The sequence below is a fragment of the Cloeon dipterum genome, chromosome 2, assembly GCF_949628265.1.
Source record: "Cloeon dipterum chromosome 2, ieCloDipt1.1, whole genome shotgun sequence".
Lineage (NCBI taxonomy): Eukaryota > Metazoa > Arthropoda > Insecta > Ephemeroptera > Baetidae > Cloeon > Cloeon dipterum.
This window is the reverse complement of record NC_088787.1, coordinates 2,123,778-2,139,013: the sequence shown is the minus strand read 5'-3', so window position 1 is coordinate 2,139,013 and position 15,236 is coordinate 2,123,778. Positions and strand designations below refer to the sequence as shown.

At 43.7% G+C, this 15,236-nt stretch overlaps 1 protein-coding gene and 1 long non-coding RNA gene across 2 annotated transcripts; one reads left to right on the top strand and one right to left on the bottom strand.

The window, feature by feature from the left end:
* Positions 1 to 5,713: 5,713 nt before the first annotated feature.
* LOC135936032 (uncharacterized) lies at positions 5,714 to 10,251 on the top strand. Its single transcript, XM_065478711.1, has 8 exons — positions 5,714 to 6,508; positions 6,631 to 7,092; positions 7,213 to 7,695; positions 7,816 to 8,190; positions 8,310 to 8,858; positions 8,979 to 9,530; positions 9,653 to 10,012; positions 10,066 to 10,251. Exons 1-8 carry the CDS (start codon positions 5,714 to 5,716, stop codon positions 10,249 to 10,251), a joined length of 3,762 nt encoding a protein of 1,253 aa, XP_065334783.1.
* An 87-nt stretch (positions 10,252 to 10,338) lies between these two features.
* On the bottom strand, positions 10,339 to 14,776 carry LOC135937669 (uncharacterized). Its single transcript, XR_010574507.1, has 3 exons — positions 13,149 to 14,776; positions 12,924 to 13,035; positions 10,339 to 12,857 (listed from the first exon to the last, which is right to left on the bottom strand). It is a non-coding gene; the product is annotated as an uncharacterized LOC135937669 (long non-coding RNA).
* Positions 14,777 to 15,236: the final 460 nt, after the last annotated feature.

Genomic DNA, 15,236 nt, shown 5'->3' with positions numbered 1-15,236 from the left:
TATTTCGTCTTCCTGGCCAGCATGGTCCTCGTTCTGGTTCGCAATCGAGTTGTTCCTCTTCAGTTTGAGAATGAGCCAAAAAATGAGCACGCTGAAAACGTTGGTGCAGATAAAAATGATGTTCCAGAGCCGATAGAATTCGGCCTTGGCTGCGATTTCAGCACAGTTAGGTGCTTCCTCAGTTGTCCATGAGCTGCTCTCCATTCCTTCGGTATTCATATCCATTCTCAATCCCTACACAAAAGTTTAATTGTAATATTTGATTTTTAAAATTCGACACAAACTGTCGTAAATCGCGGTGAAAATGTAAAACCGTTTATTTTGGCGGTTTTTTTGTGTCGACCAATCAAAAGATTCCACGAAAACGCCGGCGACCAATCATTAATACTGTGGCGCTGCCGTCTCGATCTTTTAGGCGAACGCATCGTCAAAATCAGCCAATCAGGAAGCCGCTCATCCCCTCTCTGATTGGTGGGTTGCATTCTTGTGGCACATTTTGATTGGTTTCCTCAAAAAAGACCAAAGTAACGGTTTTTACGTTTCCGTCAAATTTCAGCACGTTTTATTAAATATTTTGCTTACTTTGAAACCGATATTGGCAAAGATAAGTTCCGGTTTTACATTTAAGGACGGAAAAATTCACAGGTAAAAATAAATTAACATATTAAATAACTGAAATTTATCTGCGTGCCTTAATTCCGTGCTGATGGCAATTATAAAAGTGAAGTTTTGATAAGAAAGAACTGGGATATGCAATACTTTACCTTCAAAATGTAAAATTATAGCTGCGAAATATTCTGGAAGATTCGAAATCGCAGCGGTCGACGAAAACGTCTGGTCCTACTCAATGCTGAGCAACAATTGAAAAGAGGGGAAACGGGGATGAGATTGCGTAAACTCTACCTGGGAGGGATCAGTCCATTGTATTTATTCAAAGAGAGAAATCTGTGCTATTTCCAGAAGGGAAAATTCCATAAATCCTTTCTGACCGATGCAACTGCTTCCTTATTCAAAAAAGGAATTTAGGAAAATAGCTCAGATTCTTGGAATATTTTCTCTTTCTCTACACGAACAATAAAATTCAGAAATAAGATAAAATATTTCGAAAATTTAAAATATGCTTTGTATTAAATTAAGCATTTTTAGTGCGCGTCTTTCAATGGAAGGTTGATAATTTTATCCATTTTTTGTCTCTGTCTATACCAATTTAAAGAAGACAGGCAAAATGATTCCAGGTTGTGTCCATCAGTTTGGATTATTATGTGGTTTTGTATTCCAGTTTTCATTATTCATTTCACTGGCATGTTTCTGCGGCTGAGATTAAATTATTTCCTTTCAGCAGCACTTGAATATCCTGCTCTACATTAGAGAGTGCTTATAGGGAGAGTGTGCGGCGGACGCTGACCAATGCGCATCAGCTGGCCTGCGCACTGCGGCTTTCCTGTCTCTTCCCATTTTTAAATGTGCGCATGCGGTTGGCGCTACAGCTAAATTCATGAAGTTCTTCGTGTCTATGGAAATGGAACGTGCGTGACTAGTTTTATGACATAACACGGAACCGAGCGCTTTCGAGAATTCCACCGCGGAAACCTGCCCATGAATTTAGCTGTAGTGCCAATTTTTATGTGGGAAGAGACGGGGAATCTACAGTGCGTAGGACAGCTGCGCATTGGTCAGCGTCCACCGCAAACTCTCCCTATAAGCACTCTCCAATATAGAGCAGGATATTTAAGTGCTGCTGAAAGGAAATAATTTAATCTCAGCCGCAGAAACATGCCAGTGAAATGAATAATGAAAACTGGAATACAAAACCACATAATAATCCAAACTGATGAACACAACCTGGGATTTTTTGCCTGTCTACTTTATATTGGTATAGACAGAGACAAAAAATGGATAAAATTATCAACCTTCCATTGAAAGACGCACTAAAGATGCTTAATTTAATACAAAGCAAATTAAAAGTTCGAAATATTTTATCTTTTATTTCTGAATTTTACTATCCGTGTAGAGAAAATATTCCAAGCAGCTGAGGCATTTTCCTAAAATTCCTTTTTGAACAGTAGCGGTTGCAGCGGTCAGAAAGGATTTATGGAATTTTACCTTCTGGAAATAGCAGAGATTTCTCTCTTTGAATAAATACAATGGAGTGATCCCTTCCAGGTAGAGTTTAAGCAATCTCATCCCCGTTTCTCCTCTTTTCAATTGTTGCTCAGCATTGAGTAGGACCAGACGTTTTCGTCGACTGCTGCGATTTCGAATCTTCCAGAATATTTCGCAGCTATAATTTTACATTTTGAAGGTAAAGTATTGCATATCAAAGGTCTTTCTTATCAAAACTTCACTTTTATGATAGCCATCAGCCCGGAATTAAGGCACGCAGATGAATTTCAGTAATTTAAGATGATAATTCATTTTCACGTGTGAACTTTTCCGTCCTTAAAGTAAAAACCGGAACTTTTCTTTGCCAATATGCCAAAATCGGTTTCAAAGTAAGCGAAATATTCGATAAAACGTGCTGAAATTCGACGGAAACGTTACTTTGGTGTTTTTTGAGTAAACCAATCAAATTGTACCACAAGAATGCAACCGACCAATCAGAGGGGGGATGAGCGGCTCCCTGATTGGCTGATGATGACGATTCGTTCGCCTAAAAGATCGAGTTGGCAGCGCCACAGTATTAATGATTGGTCGCAGGCTTTTTCGTGGAATCTTTTGATTGGTCGACACCAAAAATCCCACCAAAATAAACGGTTTTACATTTTTACCGCGATTTACGACAAGGTTGTTTCGAATTTTAAAAACCAAATAATACAATAATTATTAATCTTTTGTGTAGGGATTGAGAATGGATATGAATACCGAAGGAATGGAGAGCAGCTCATGGACAACTGAGGAAGCACCAAACTGTGCTAAAATCGCAGCCAAGGCTCGATTCTATCGGCTCTGTAACATCATTTTGATCTGCAACAACCTGTTCTGCGTGCTCGTTATTATTTTGCTCATTGTCAAACTGAAGAGGATCTACTCGATTATGAACCAAAACGAGGACAATGCTGGCCAGGAAGACGAAATATCCATCGCCAGCACCGAATTGTCAGGCTTTCAACAAGAAATCCCAGATGCACCCGCAGAGCCAGCAAATGACGACAGCAGAACCAGCAACTCGTCAGGAGCGTACGAAGATATCCCAGACGTACCCGCAAACGACGCCAACCTTCCATTGCAATCCGCCGGAACGAACGAAGATCAATATTGTCAAATGCGCCCCAGTTTACCACCAAGGAACGTTGTGCACGCGGAAATGGACGACATCTATGTTGCCCCTGCCGAGCCGGCCCCTCTGCCTCTTGATCTGCCAAAAATTGGCAGCCTTCCGAGGACTAGACTGGCCTCTGGTCCAGTTGCTGAGCCGGAATCGTCAGGCGTGTGCCAAGATGTCCCAGATGCACCCGCAGAGCCAGCAAATGACGACAGCGGAACCAGCGACTCATCAGGCGTGTATCAACAAATCCTGGATGACGGCGACGGCCCGTTCTATCACGTTCTATTGAGACCTGCGTTACCAGCAAGGAACGACGAGAACGCGGAAATGGACGACAGCAATATTTCCCCTGCCGCGCCGGCCCCTCTGCCTCCTGATCTGCCGAGAAGTGGCAGCCCTCCAAGGGCTAACCTGGCACAGCCGGCCGCTGCTCCAGTTGGTGAGGCGGAACATCTCTACGGAACCTTGAGACCACGCAGGGTTTGATAAATGAGGAAGAGGAACGAACTCGGTTTTAAATCCTAGCAAAGAAGCGATACACTACGCGAATGTTTCGCATTGAAAACATTATATGCGAATTTCATGTCTACATTCATTTTTGATTGCATCCAATTTCTTTAGAAATTAAAACTGAAATATATCGATATATTTTGCAATCATAAATTTGAATTTTTATTGAAAGATACCTTAAATAATAAAAGAAAAGAGAAATGCAACCAGCAGGACTTTTCTTACAGAAACAGGTTACATTAACGCAATTTAATTTTTTTCGCACCGTGTTCCAGGTGTTGGTTCCCGCCGGTCAGAAGTCAATATGGCATCGAAATTTCTAATTCTTTGAATACTCGCCCATTTTGAAGCTGCGCAGTAAATTTGTGCGCATATTAAGCAATTAACGGCTGGTGCTTATACATAGCTACACAAGGCAGCATAATTTAATGAAAAAATAAAAGACAAAGTTCTGCAATGCTGAAAACTGGAAAGAAAAACACAAAAGATTGACACAACCTGGGATTTAATTGCCTGTCTTCATTGTCGTGGAAATTATATACAGAGACAAAAAATGGATACAATTATCAATGTTCAAGTGAAAGACGCGCACTAAAAGTGCTTCATTTAATACCAGCAAAATAAATATTCGAAATATTTTATATTATTTCTGAATTTTATTGTTCGTGTAGAGAAAGATAATATATTCCAAGAAGCTGAGCTATTTTCCTAAATTCCTTTTGAATAAGGAAGCAGTTGCATCGGTCAGAAAGGATTTATGGAATTTTCCCTAAAATAGCAGAGATTTCTCTCTTTGAATAAATACAATGGATTGATCCCTTCCAGGTAGAGTTTACGCAATCTCATCCCCGTTTCCCATCTTTTTAATTTTCATAAGGAGAGTAAAGGTAGGAGATGCGAATAAACAGCCAGAGTCGACAAAAGAGGGGAAGGAGTGGGGGTGAACGTCGCTTGCTCGCTGGTTGTTCGCCCCCACCCCTTCCCCTCTTTTGGTGACTCTGTGTGTTTATTCGCATCTCCTACCTTTACTCTCCTTATCTTTTCAATTGTTGCTCAGCATTGAGTAGGGCCGGACGTTTCCGTCGACCGCTGCGATTCCGAATCTTACAGAATATTTCGCAGCTATAATTTTACATTTTGAAGGTAAAGTATTGCATATCAAAGTTCTTTCTTATCAATATTTCACTCTTATAATAGCCATCGGCCCTGAATTAAGGCACGCAGATAAATTTCAGTAATTTAAAATATTAATTTATTTTCACACGTGTGAATTTTTGCCTTTTAAATGTAAAACCGGAAATTTTCTTTGCCAATATGCCAAAATCGGTTTCAAAGTAAGCGAAATATTCGATAAAACGTGCTGAAATTCGAGGGAAACGTAAAAACCGTTACTTTGGTCGTTTTTGGGTAAACCAATCAAAATGTGCCACAAGAATGCAACCGACCAATCAGAGGGGGGGGGGGGGAAGAGCGGCTTCCTGATTGGCTGATTATGACGATGCGTTCACCAAAAAGATCGAGACGGCAGCGCCACAGTATTAATGATTGGTTGCCGCGTTTTCGTGGAACCTTTTGATTGGTCGACACCAAAAAGACCGCCAAAAAAAACGGTTTTACATTTTCACCGCAATTTACGACAAGTTGTTTCGAATTTGGAAAGCAGAATATTACAATTAAACTTGTTTGTAGGGATTGAGAATGTGTATGAGAAGCGGAGAAATGGAGCGCTACCGTGTGCCATCCAGAACCAGTATCTCTACCAAAATTGCAACCCCGACCGAGGTGCAGCAGGAAAAAAGCTTCCAATTCGACCAACTCCATCTGCTTTTGATCTACATCGTGCTCTTGTTGGGCTTCATCATTATTTGGCTCTATCTCAAATCGAAGAAGAACAACTCGATTGCGAACCAGAACGCGCACCATGGCCAGGAACTGGAAATGGCCGTCGTCAACATCGAATCGTCAGACGTGAACCTAGAAAACCCAAATGCACCCGCAGGGCCGACACATGACGACAGCAAAACCAGCAACTCGTCAGGCGTGTACCAAGAACTTCCAGCTGCACCCGCAGAGCCAGCTAATGACGGCGCCAACCTTCCATTGCAACCCACCGGAGCGAACAACGATAACGTTCTATCGAGCCCCCCCTTACCAGCAAGGAACGTCGTGCACGCTGAAATTCGCCCCGCTTTACCAGCCACAAGGAACGACGAGAACGCGGACCATGGCCAGGATCCGGAAGTGGTCGTCGTCAACATCGAATCGACAGACGTGGACCTAAATAACACAAATGCATCCGAAGGGCCAACACATGACGACAGCAAAACCAGCAACTCGTCAGGCGTGTATCAAGAAATCCCAGATGACGGCGACGGCCCGTTCTATCACGTTCTATTGAGACCCGCGTTACCAGCAAGGAACGACGAGAACGCGGAAATGGACGACAGCAATGTTGCCCCTGCCGAGCCAACCCCTCTTCCTCTTGATCTGCCAAAAATTGGCAGCCTTCCGAGAGCTAGCCTGGCCTCTGGTCCAGTTGCTGAGCCGGAATCGTCAGGCGTGTGCCAAGATGTCCCAGCTGCACCCGCAGGGGAGTGCGTGTACGTCGAAATGTACACACCTTTACGAGCGGGGGAAAACAGTGCCGAGCACCTGGCACAGGCAGCCGCTGCTCCAGTCGCTGAGCCGGAACCTTGTAACGTAAAGGTGGGTTCACCAAGCCAGGATGGTTTGGTAAGTGGGAAAGAAGAACAAACTAGGCTTTAAAACCTAGACAACGCGAATATTTTGCATTTGAAACAATCTATTTTAATATCAGTGCCTAAATTAATTTTTAATCTCACATCCAATTTCAGAATATGTCCACCGTCAACATCGAGTCGTCAATCGTGTACCTAGAAATCCCAGCTGCGCACGCAAATGACAGCGACAGCGCCAACCTTCCATTGCAACCCGCCGGAGCGAACGACAATAACGTTCTATTGAGCCCCGCTTTACCAGCAAGGAACGTCGTGCACGCGGAAATGGATGACAGCAATGTTGCCCATGCCGAGCCGGCCCCTCTGCCTTTTGATTTGCCAAAAATTGGCAGCCTTCCGAGGGCTAACCTGGCCTCTGGTTCAGTTGCTGAGCAGGAATCTTCAGGTGTGGGCCTAGAAATCCCAGCTGCGCCCGCAGAGTGCGTGTACGTGGAAATGCGCTCACCTTTACTAGCGGGGGAAAACAGTGCTGAGCGCCTGGCACAGTCGGCCGCTGCTCCAGTCGCTTGGCCGGAACCTTGCAACGTAAACGTGGGATCAACAAGCCAGGATAGTTTGGTAAGTGAGAAAGACGAAAAAAATCTGCTTTAAAACCTAGACAACGCGCACGTTTTGCATTTGAAACATTCAATTTTAATTTCCACGCCTAAATAAATTTCTAACTGCATCCAATTTCAGGAAATGTCTGCCGTCAACATCGATTGGTCAGGCGTGTCCCTAGAAATCCAAGCTGCTCCCGCAAATGACGGCGACGGCGTCAACCTGCTTCCATTGCAACCCGCCGAAAGGAACGTCGTGTACGCCGAAATTTTACCCGCCTTACCACCAAAAAGGAACGAAGAAAACGTGGATTTGGACGACAGCAATGTTGCCCCTGCCGAGCCGGCCCCTTTGCCTCCTGATCTGCCAAAAATTGGCAGCCTTCCGATGGCTAATCTGGCACAGCCGGCCTCTGGTCTAGTTACTGAGCCGGAAAATTCAAGCGTGGGCCAAGAAATCCCAGTTGCGCCCGCAGAGAAGGAGTACGTGTACGTGGAAATGCGATCACCTTTACAAGCGGGGGAAAACAGTGCCGAGCACCTGGCACAGGCGGCTGCTGCTCCAGTCGCTGGGTCGGAACGTCTTAGCCACATCGAGACAGCACCCAGCCAGGATGGTTTGGTAAGTGAGAAAGACGAACAAACTCGGCTTTAAAACCTAGACAACGTGAATGTTTTGCATTTGAAACATTCAATGTTAATTTACGTGCCAAAATTAATTTCTCATTGCATCCAATTTCAGGAAATGGCCGCCGTCAACAACGAGTCGTCATGCGTGTACCTAGAAATAGTAGCTGCTCCCGCAAATAACGGTAACGGCGCCAACCTTCCATTGCAACCCGCCGGAACGAACGACGATCTCTACCTTCCAATGCGCCCAATTTTACCGAGCCTTCCAACGGCTAACCGGGCCTCTCGACCAGTTGTTAGGCCGGAAAATTCAGGCGTGAGCCAAGAAATCCCAGCTGCGCCCGCAGAGTACGTGTACGTGGAAATGCGCTCACCTTTACTAGAGAGGGAAAACAGTGCTGAGCGCCTGGCCCAGGCAGCCGTTGCTCCAGTCGCTTGGCCGGAACCTTGCAACGTAAACGTGGGATCACCAAGCCAGGATGGTTTGGTAAGTGAGAATAAGAACAAACTCGCCTTTAGAACCTAGACAACGCGCATGTTTTGCATTTGAATCATTCAATTTTAAGTTCCACGGCAACATTAATTTTCAATTGCATCCAATTTCAGGAAATGTCCACCGTCAACATCGATTGGTCAGGCGTGTCCCTAGAAATCCAAGCTGCTCCCGCAAATGACGGCGACGGCGCCAACCTTCCATTGCAACCCGCCGGAACGAACGACGATCTCTACCTTCCAATGCGCCAAATTTTACCGAGCCTTCCAACGGCTAACCGGGCCTCTGGTCCAGTTGTTGAGCAGGAATCGTCAGGAGTGTGCCAAGAAATCCCAGCTGCGCCCGCAGAGCCAGCTAATGACGGCACCAACCTTTCATTGCAACCCGCTGGAACAAACGAAGATCTCTACCTTCCAATGCGCCCCATTTCACCAAGCCTTCCGAGGGCTAGACTGGCCTCTCGACCAGTTGCTGAGCAGGAATCTTCAGGTGTGGGCCTAGAAATCCCAGCTGCGCCCGCAGAGTGCGTGTACGTGGAAATGCGCTCACCTTTACAAGCGGGGGAAAACAGTGCCGAGCACCTGGCACAGGCGGCCGCTGCTCCAGTCGCTTGGCCGGAACCTTGCAACGTAAACGTGGGATCACCAAGCCAGGATGGTATGGTAAGTGAGAAAGAAGAACAAACTCTGCTTTAAAACCTAGAAAACGCGAATGTTTTGCATTCGAAACATTCAATTTTAAGTTCCACGCCTAAATAAATTTCTAACTGCATCCAATTTCAGGAAATGTCCGCCGTCAACATCGATTGGTCAGGCGTGTCCCTAGAAATCCAAGCTGCTCCCGCAAATGACGGCGACGGCGCCAACCTTTCATTGCAGCGCGCCGGAACGAACGAAGATATCTACCTTCCAATGCGCCCTATTTTGCCAAGCCTTCCGAGGGCTAACCTGGCCTCTGGTCCAGTTGTTGAGCCGGAATCATCAGAAGTAGGCCAAGAAATCCGAGCTGCGCCCGCAGAGCCAGCAAATGACGGCGCCAACCTTCCATTGCAACCCGCTGGAACAAATGACGATCTCTACTTTCCAATGCGCCCCATTTCACCAAGCCTTCCGAGGACTAGACTGGCCTCTGGTCCAGTTGTTAGGCCGGAAAATTCAGACGTGGGCCAAGATATCCCTGCTGCGCCCGCAGGGGAGTGCGTGTACGTGGAAATGCGCTCACCTTTACTAGCGAGGGCAAACAGTGCTGAGCGCCTGGCTCAGGCGGCCGTTGCTCCAGTCGCTTGGCCGGAACCTTGCAACGTAAACGTGGGATCACCAAGCCAGGATGGTATGGTAAGTGAGAAAGAAGAACAAACTCTCGCCTTTAGAACCTAGACAACGCGCATGTTTTGCATTTGAATCATTCAATTTTAAGTTCCACGCCTAAATAAATTTCTAACTGCATCAAATTTCAGGAAATGTCTGCCGTCAACATCGATTGGTCAGGCGTGTCCCTAGAAATCCAAGCTGCTCCCGCAAATGACGGCGACAGCGCCAACCTACCATTGCAACCCGCCGGGACGAACGAAGATATCTACCTTCCAATGCGCCCCATTTTACCAAGCCTTCCGAGGGCTAACCTGGCCTCTGTTCCAGTTGTTGAGCCGGAATCATCAGGAGTGGGCCAAGAAATCCCAGATGCACCCGCAGAGCCAGCTAATGACGGCGCCATCCTTCCATTGCAACCCGCCGAAAGCAACAACGACAACGTACCATTGAGCCCCGCTTTACCAGCAAAAAGGAACGACGAGAACGCGGAAATGGACGACAGCAATGTTGCCCCTGCCGCGCCGGCCCCTCTGCCTCCTGATCTGCCGAAAATGAGCAGCCCTCCGAGGGCCCCACCGAGAAAAAAGTCAACCAAAAGGTGCCCATTGGGTGCCCGCGTTCGGTCACCCGGCTACCCCCCGTGGGCACCCAGATGGGCACCCATTGGTTATACCGCATGTCCAACCCTTCGGGCACCCGCGAGTGGTCATGCCCAGAATTCGGGCACCAAATGGGCACCCATTAAATGACCTTTCATAGAATCTCCTTTTATGTACATTAAAGGTATACCTGAATTCAGGAAGCGTAATAAATGAGAGGCCGATAAAATTCGTTGACCAAAAGCTAACCATCGGGTGCCCGGCTGAGGTTACCACCAGTGGGCAGCCATTGGTTACCTTTTGGCTACCTTTTATCTAGGGCTGTCAGGTGGCACTGGTGGCAGGTCAATTGACTCTGTCCATTAAAAAGATAAATTTCAGTATAGCGCAAAATGACAGCCCAAGGTAAGAGGTAGCCAAAAGGTAACCATTTGGTGCCCGCCTGCGGTTACCTTCAGTGGGCAGCTAGATGGGCAGCACTTTTATTGGATGATATTCATACAACAATTAAAGTGTACAATTAATTAATACATTTTATACATCAAATTTAAAGATCCCTATTTTTAAAAATCCCCGAAAATCAAATAATGTGAATGAAGGGTGGAATGTAACTCTTTACTGGGTTAAGTTATCACCTTGAAATTTTCATTGTCTATCCTAGTTTTCTACCATGAACAACTTATCAACCTACAAAAAATTCGCAGGGCAAAATTGAAGGTCACCTTTTGCGACCTTTACTCAAAAATTAAAAATCAAGGGATGATACAACCCTTAGATCTTTTTGGGGTTCAGGGCTGAATTGTAGCCCTTGAAATTCTGCACAAGCTCACCAAGTTTCAAAGGTGCAACAATAGTTTTGCTGCATATTTTAATTTGAAAATTAAAAACCTGCTCGAGGCCGCTCGGTCGAGCATGCCTTTAGTCTTCGAGTTCACTTATCATTTGTCGAGACTATTTTTACATATACCATTAGATTAGACACAAGAAGAGGGCCCAGGGTTGACATAGTAAGGTTGAAATCGACCTTCAGGGTCTGTGCCTGACGAGACCCTGAGATAAAAATTTAAAAAAACTCAATTTCATCAAACTTAGTGTCTTTCCATAGGCTATGCAGCTCTAATATAAAGCCAAAACTGCCGATTTTCAATTTTAACAACAATTAACATCACGTCAGGATTAATAGCTTCCACAATTATTTAAAGAACCGGTTTCAGGATTGTCATTCGGCAGTTTTGGCTGAATATTTGAGCTGTGCAGCGGCGAAAACCTATAAAAAGACACCATTCTTGATGAAATTGGACATTTTCTAAATTATTATCTCAGGGTCTGGTCAGGGTCAGACCCTGAAGGTCGATTTTGACCTTACTATGTCAATTCTTGGTCCTCTTGTTGTGCCTAATCAAATGGAATTGGTAAAAATATTATCGACAAATGATAGGTGAACTCGCCGACTAAAGGCCGTGCTCGATTGAGCGGCATCGAGCCTAATTCAAACTTTATTTTTCAAATTATAGCAAACTATTTTTGCACCTCTGAAACTTGAACTGCTTGTTCAGATTTTCACGGGCTACATTTCAGGCTTGGACCCTGAAAAATCTAAGGAGGCCACCATCCCTTAAGGTCGAGAAAGGTGACCTTGACCTTCAAATTGCAAATTTATGGAAAAATAAGTTTTTCAGGATCGAAATCTGGGTTTGGCAGCGAAAATTGCAAGGTGATACCTCAATACAGTTAAGTTACATTCCACCTTCAATAACAGAATAAGCAAAAACAAATAATAAATAAATTAATAAATAATGTAAAGAACAATTTTTCAAAACCAAAAATCAAGTACAATAGACTTTGAAGAACTGCACACTTACAAGTTAATAAAACTATAATAACACATTAATTTATGAGGTGATGCAGCAACAAAGCAAAAATAATGTTGGATGATTATATAAATTGTACGAGTTCACCAGAAGCTGTGAATTCCCCTTGGCTGCCAGCTGTTACTTTTGATTTTAATAAGATTCCTGATGCTGTGCATTCAACCCTTAAAATAATTCTATTTGATGTGCTGGAAACCAAAACCATCCATTGTTTAAACCTGATTATATATATTTTCAATCTGTTGATGGTTTTAGTGTAATTGGTTGAACTGGTTATGGTTTTCAGCAAATTAAAATTAATTATTTTCAGTCAAGAAGGCACGGTAACAGTATTTAATAAAAACCACAGTGCAATTAAAATCAGTATGTGGTGGCTCATCTGTTGTTTTTGATTTCAAAACTTTAAGGCTTTTGCAATTTTTAACTTTAAACCCACGATGATTATCTGACAATAAGTAATTGATTTTAAATTTTAGTTGCCACAATAGTTAACTGTCTTGGAAATTATACTAAAATCTTCTTCAAGAGGAAGCCAACTTAAACTAAAAAATATGCCGCAATCCCAAACTAAATCACAAAACACAAAAATAGTTATGGGATATTATTATAGTTGTTACAAACATAACAATAGAAAGTTGAAGTATTTAAGCAGCAAATTGAACTTTGTTTAAATTAATTTTCAAGGTATAAACACAAAATTTATCATAAAATATAGCCATTAAACATACAAAGATTACCACAAAATATCCCTATACCAATGTCGTCCAGCGCGCTTCCTGCAAAAACATGTGGGTTCGTTGCTTTTCATCTCTGCAGGAGTTCATAGTCCCAGCGCATTCCATGTCGGTAGCAAAAGCAAATCGAACCAACAGCACACAACTCTACAAAATAAAATAAAAAGTAACAATTTTCTACTCATTAATTTTGCCATGTATTCAACTACATACCTGGATAATCTGCGGGCGATGTTTAGTTAAGTTTTCCAGTTTATAACCGGATGGCCATCGTGTATAGGCAGCTATTCCCAACCAGGACATCAGGGCGGGATGCGGTAGAAGCCTGCTGACACACAGGATTGATTAAAAAGCAATTTAAAATGAATATTTTGAAGTCAGTGTCCGCGCGCGTATTTTTGTAGCCCCCAATCTAAGTAAATTCAATGATACCCTTACCTTTCGGAATATCAGGAACATCGACCATCCGTCCATGTATCTGTTGATGTTGTAGATTTGCCGAAATGCATCCGAAATCAGGGCGAAATTCTCGGCTAAAAATGATGATGCAATCATAGCGCGCCTCAACCATCATGCTTGTTTTTAGTCTCTGACAGTGAGCAGTGAGCCAGAGGCAGCCGCAGCTGGTGCTGCTGCCGACAGTGGCGCCACACGCGCGGTTGACGAGTAACATAGAAACGCGCGCGATAATGCTGAGCATCTGAGCATGAATAAGTGCTCAAAACGAGTTAATTTAAAGAGTTTCAAATGCTAATTAGTGTTATAACCAAATAAATTTCTAAAAAATAATTTTTTCTCAGGACTCAAGAATTTACGGTGGTTATTTTAGGTTGCTCATTGGTTGCCCATTGGTTAACCCATTTTGGTTATCAAAGTTTTTTTTTTATTTATTTGTGTAATTTTACTACTTTTACAAAAATATTTTCCAAAACAAGTTAAAACTTGTGGTGACGAAAATCTGACAAAATTTGAGGGTAAAAGAAAATAGTGCCCGCGCATCGGTTAACCATTGGGTAACCAAAAGTTGCCCCTTTTTAGCAATCATATTAAAGTGCATAAAAAATTTATTTTTCAATCCTAACAATAACCAAAACAATATTTTTTTCTGTGCCCAAAATTTTACGAACACAGTTCATGATCCGGTCACACCGCCGTTATCCGATCCGAGCTACCCGAAAGCTGCCCGATGGTTGCCCACGACTGGGCACTGGCAATTTTAGGTATCCCAGCCAAATATAAAAAATTCCAACCAAGCCAGGTTCAGGGTCATGCCTGAAATGCAAAACCGCCCTTAGTTTAATTTTTTTTCGGTGACCGCAAAGTGACCATAGTTAACCGCCTGCCCACTCTGAGTATCCGAAAGGTGCCCGATGGATGCCCAAGACTGGGCACTGGCAATTTCGGTTATCCGAGCTAAATTTCGAAAAAAAATCCGATGAAACATGATTCAGGATCATGCCTGAAATGCAAAACCACCCTTAGTTTAAATTTTGTTAAGTGACCGCAAGTGACCCCCTGCCCGCTCCGGGTAACCGAAAGGTGCCCATCGGTTGCCCAAGACTGGGCACTCAAAATTTGCATGATCCAAGCAAAATTTCAAAAAATTCCAGCAAAAAATGATTGAAGGTCATGCCTGAAATGCGAAACCATCCATAACTTTAATTTTGTTAGGTGACCGCAAGTGACCATAGTTAACCGCCTGCCCGCTCCGAGTATCCGAATGGTGCCCGATGGGTGCCCAAGACTGGGCACTGGCAATTTCGGTGATCCAAGCAAAATTTCGACAAAAATTTAATGAAACATGAATCAGGATCATGCCTGAAATGCAAAATCACCCTTAGTTTTAATTTTGTTAGGTGACCGCAAGTGACCCCCTGCCCGCTCCGGGTAACCGAAAGGTGCCCATCGGGTGCCCAAGACTGGGCACTCAAAATTTGCATGATCCAAGCAAAATTTCAAAAAAATTCCACTGAAACATGAATCAGGATCATGCCTGAAACACAAAACCACACTTTGCTCAACTTTCGTCAGGTGACCGAAAAGTGACCGCGGTTACCCCTCTGCTCGCTGGGGCTAACCTGGCACAGGCGGCCTCTGCTCCAGATACTGAGCCGGAACCTCTTAACCACAACGAGAAACCATCCAAACAGAATGGTTTCGTAAAGGAGGAAGACAAATGAACTCAGCTTTTTAAAACCTTGACAACGCACGAATGTTTCGCATTTGAAACATTCTATTTTAATTTCCGGGCCTTAATTAATTTTTAATTGCATCCAATTTCTTTAGAAATCTAAGCCTAAATATATGGATAAATTTTGCAATCATCACCTTGAATTTTTATTGAAAGATATAAACCTAAAATAAAAAAGTATATAGATATGCAACCGGCAGGACTTCAAAGAGAAACAGGTTGCATATACAAAATTTTAATTTATTTTTTCGCACCGTGTTCGAGGTGTTGGTTCTCGCCAGTCAGAACTCAATATGGCGTCAAAATTTATAGTTGTTTAAATATTCGTTCATTCT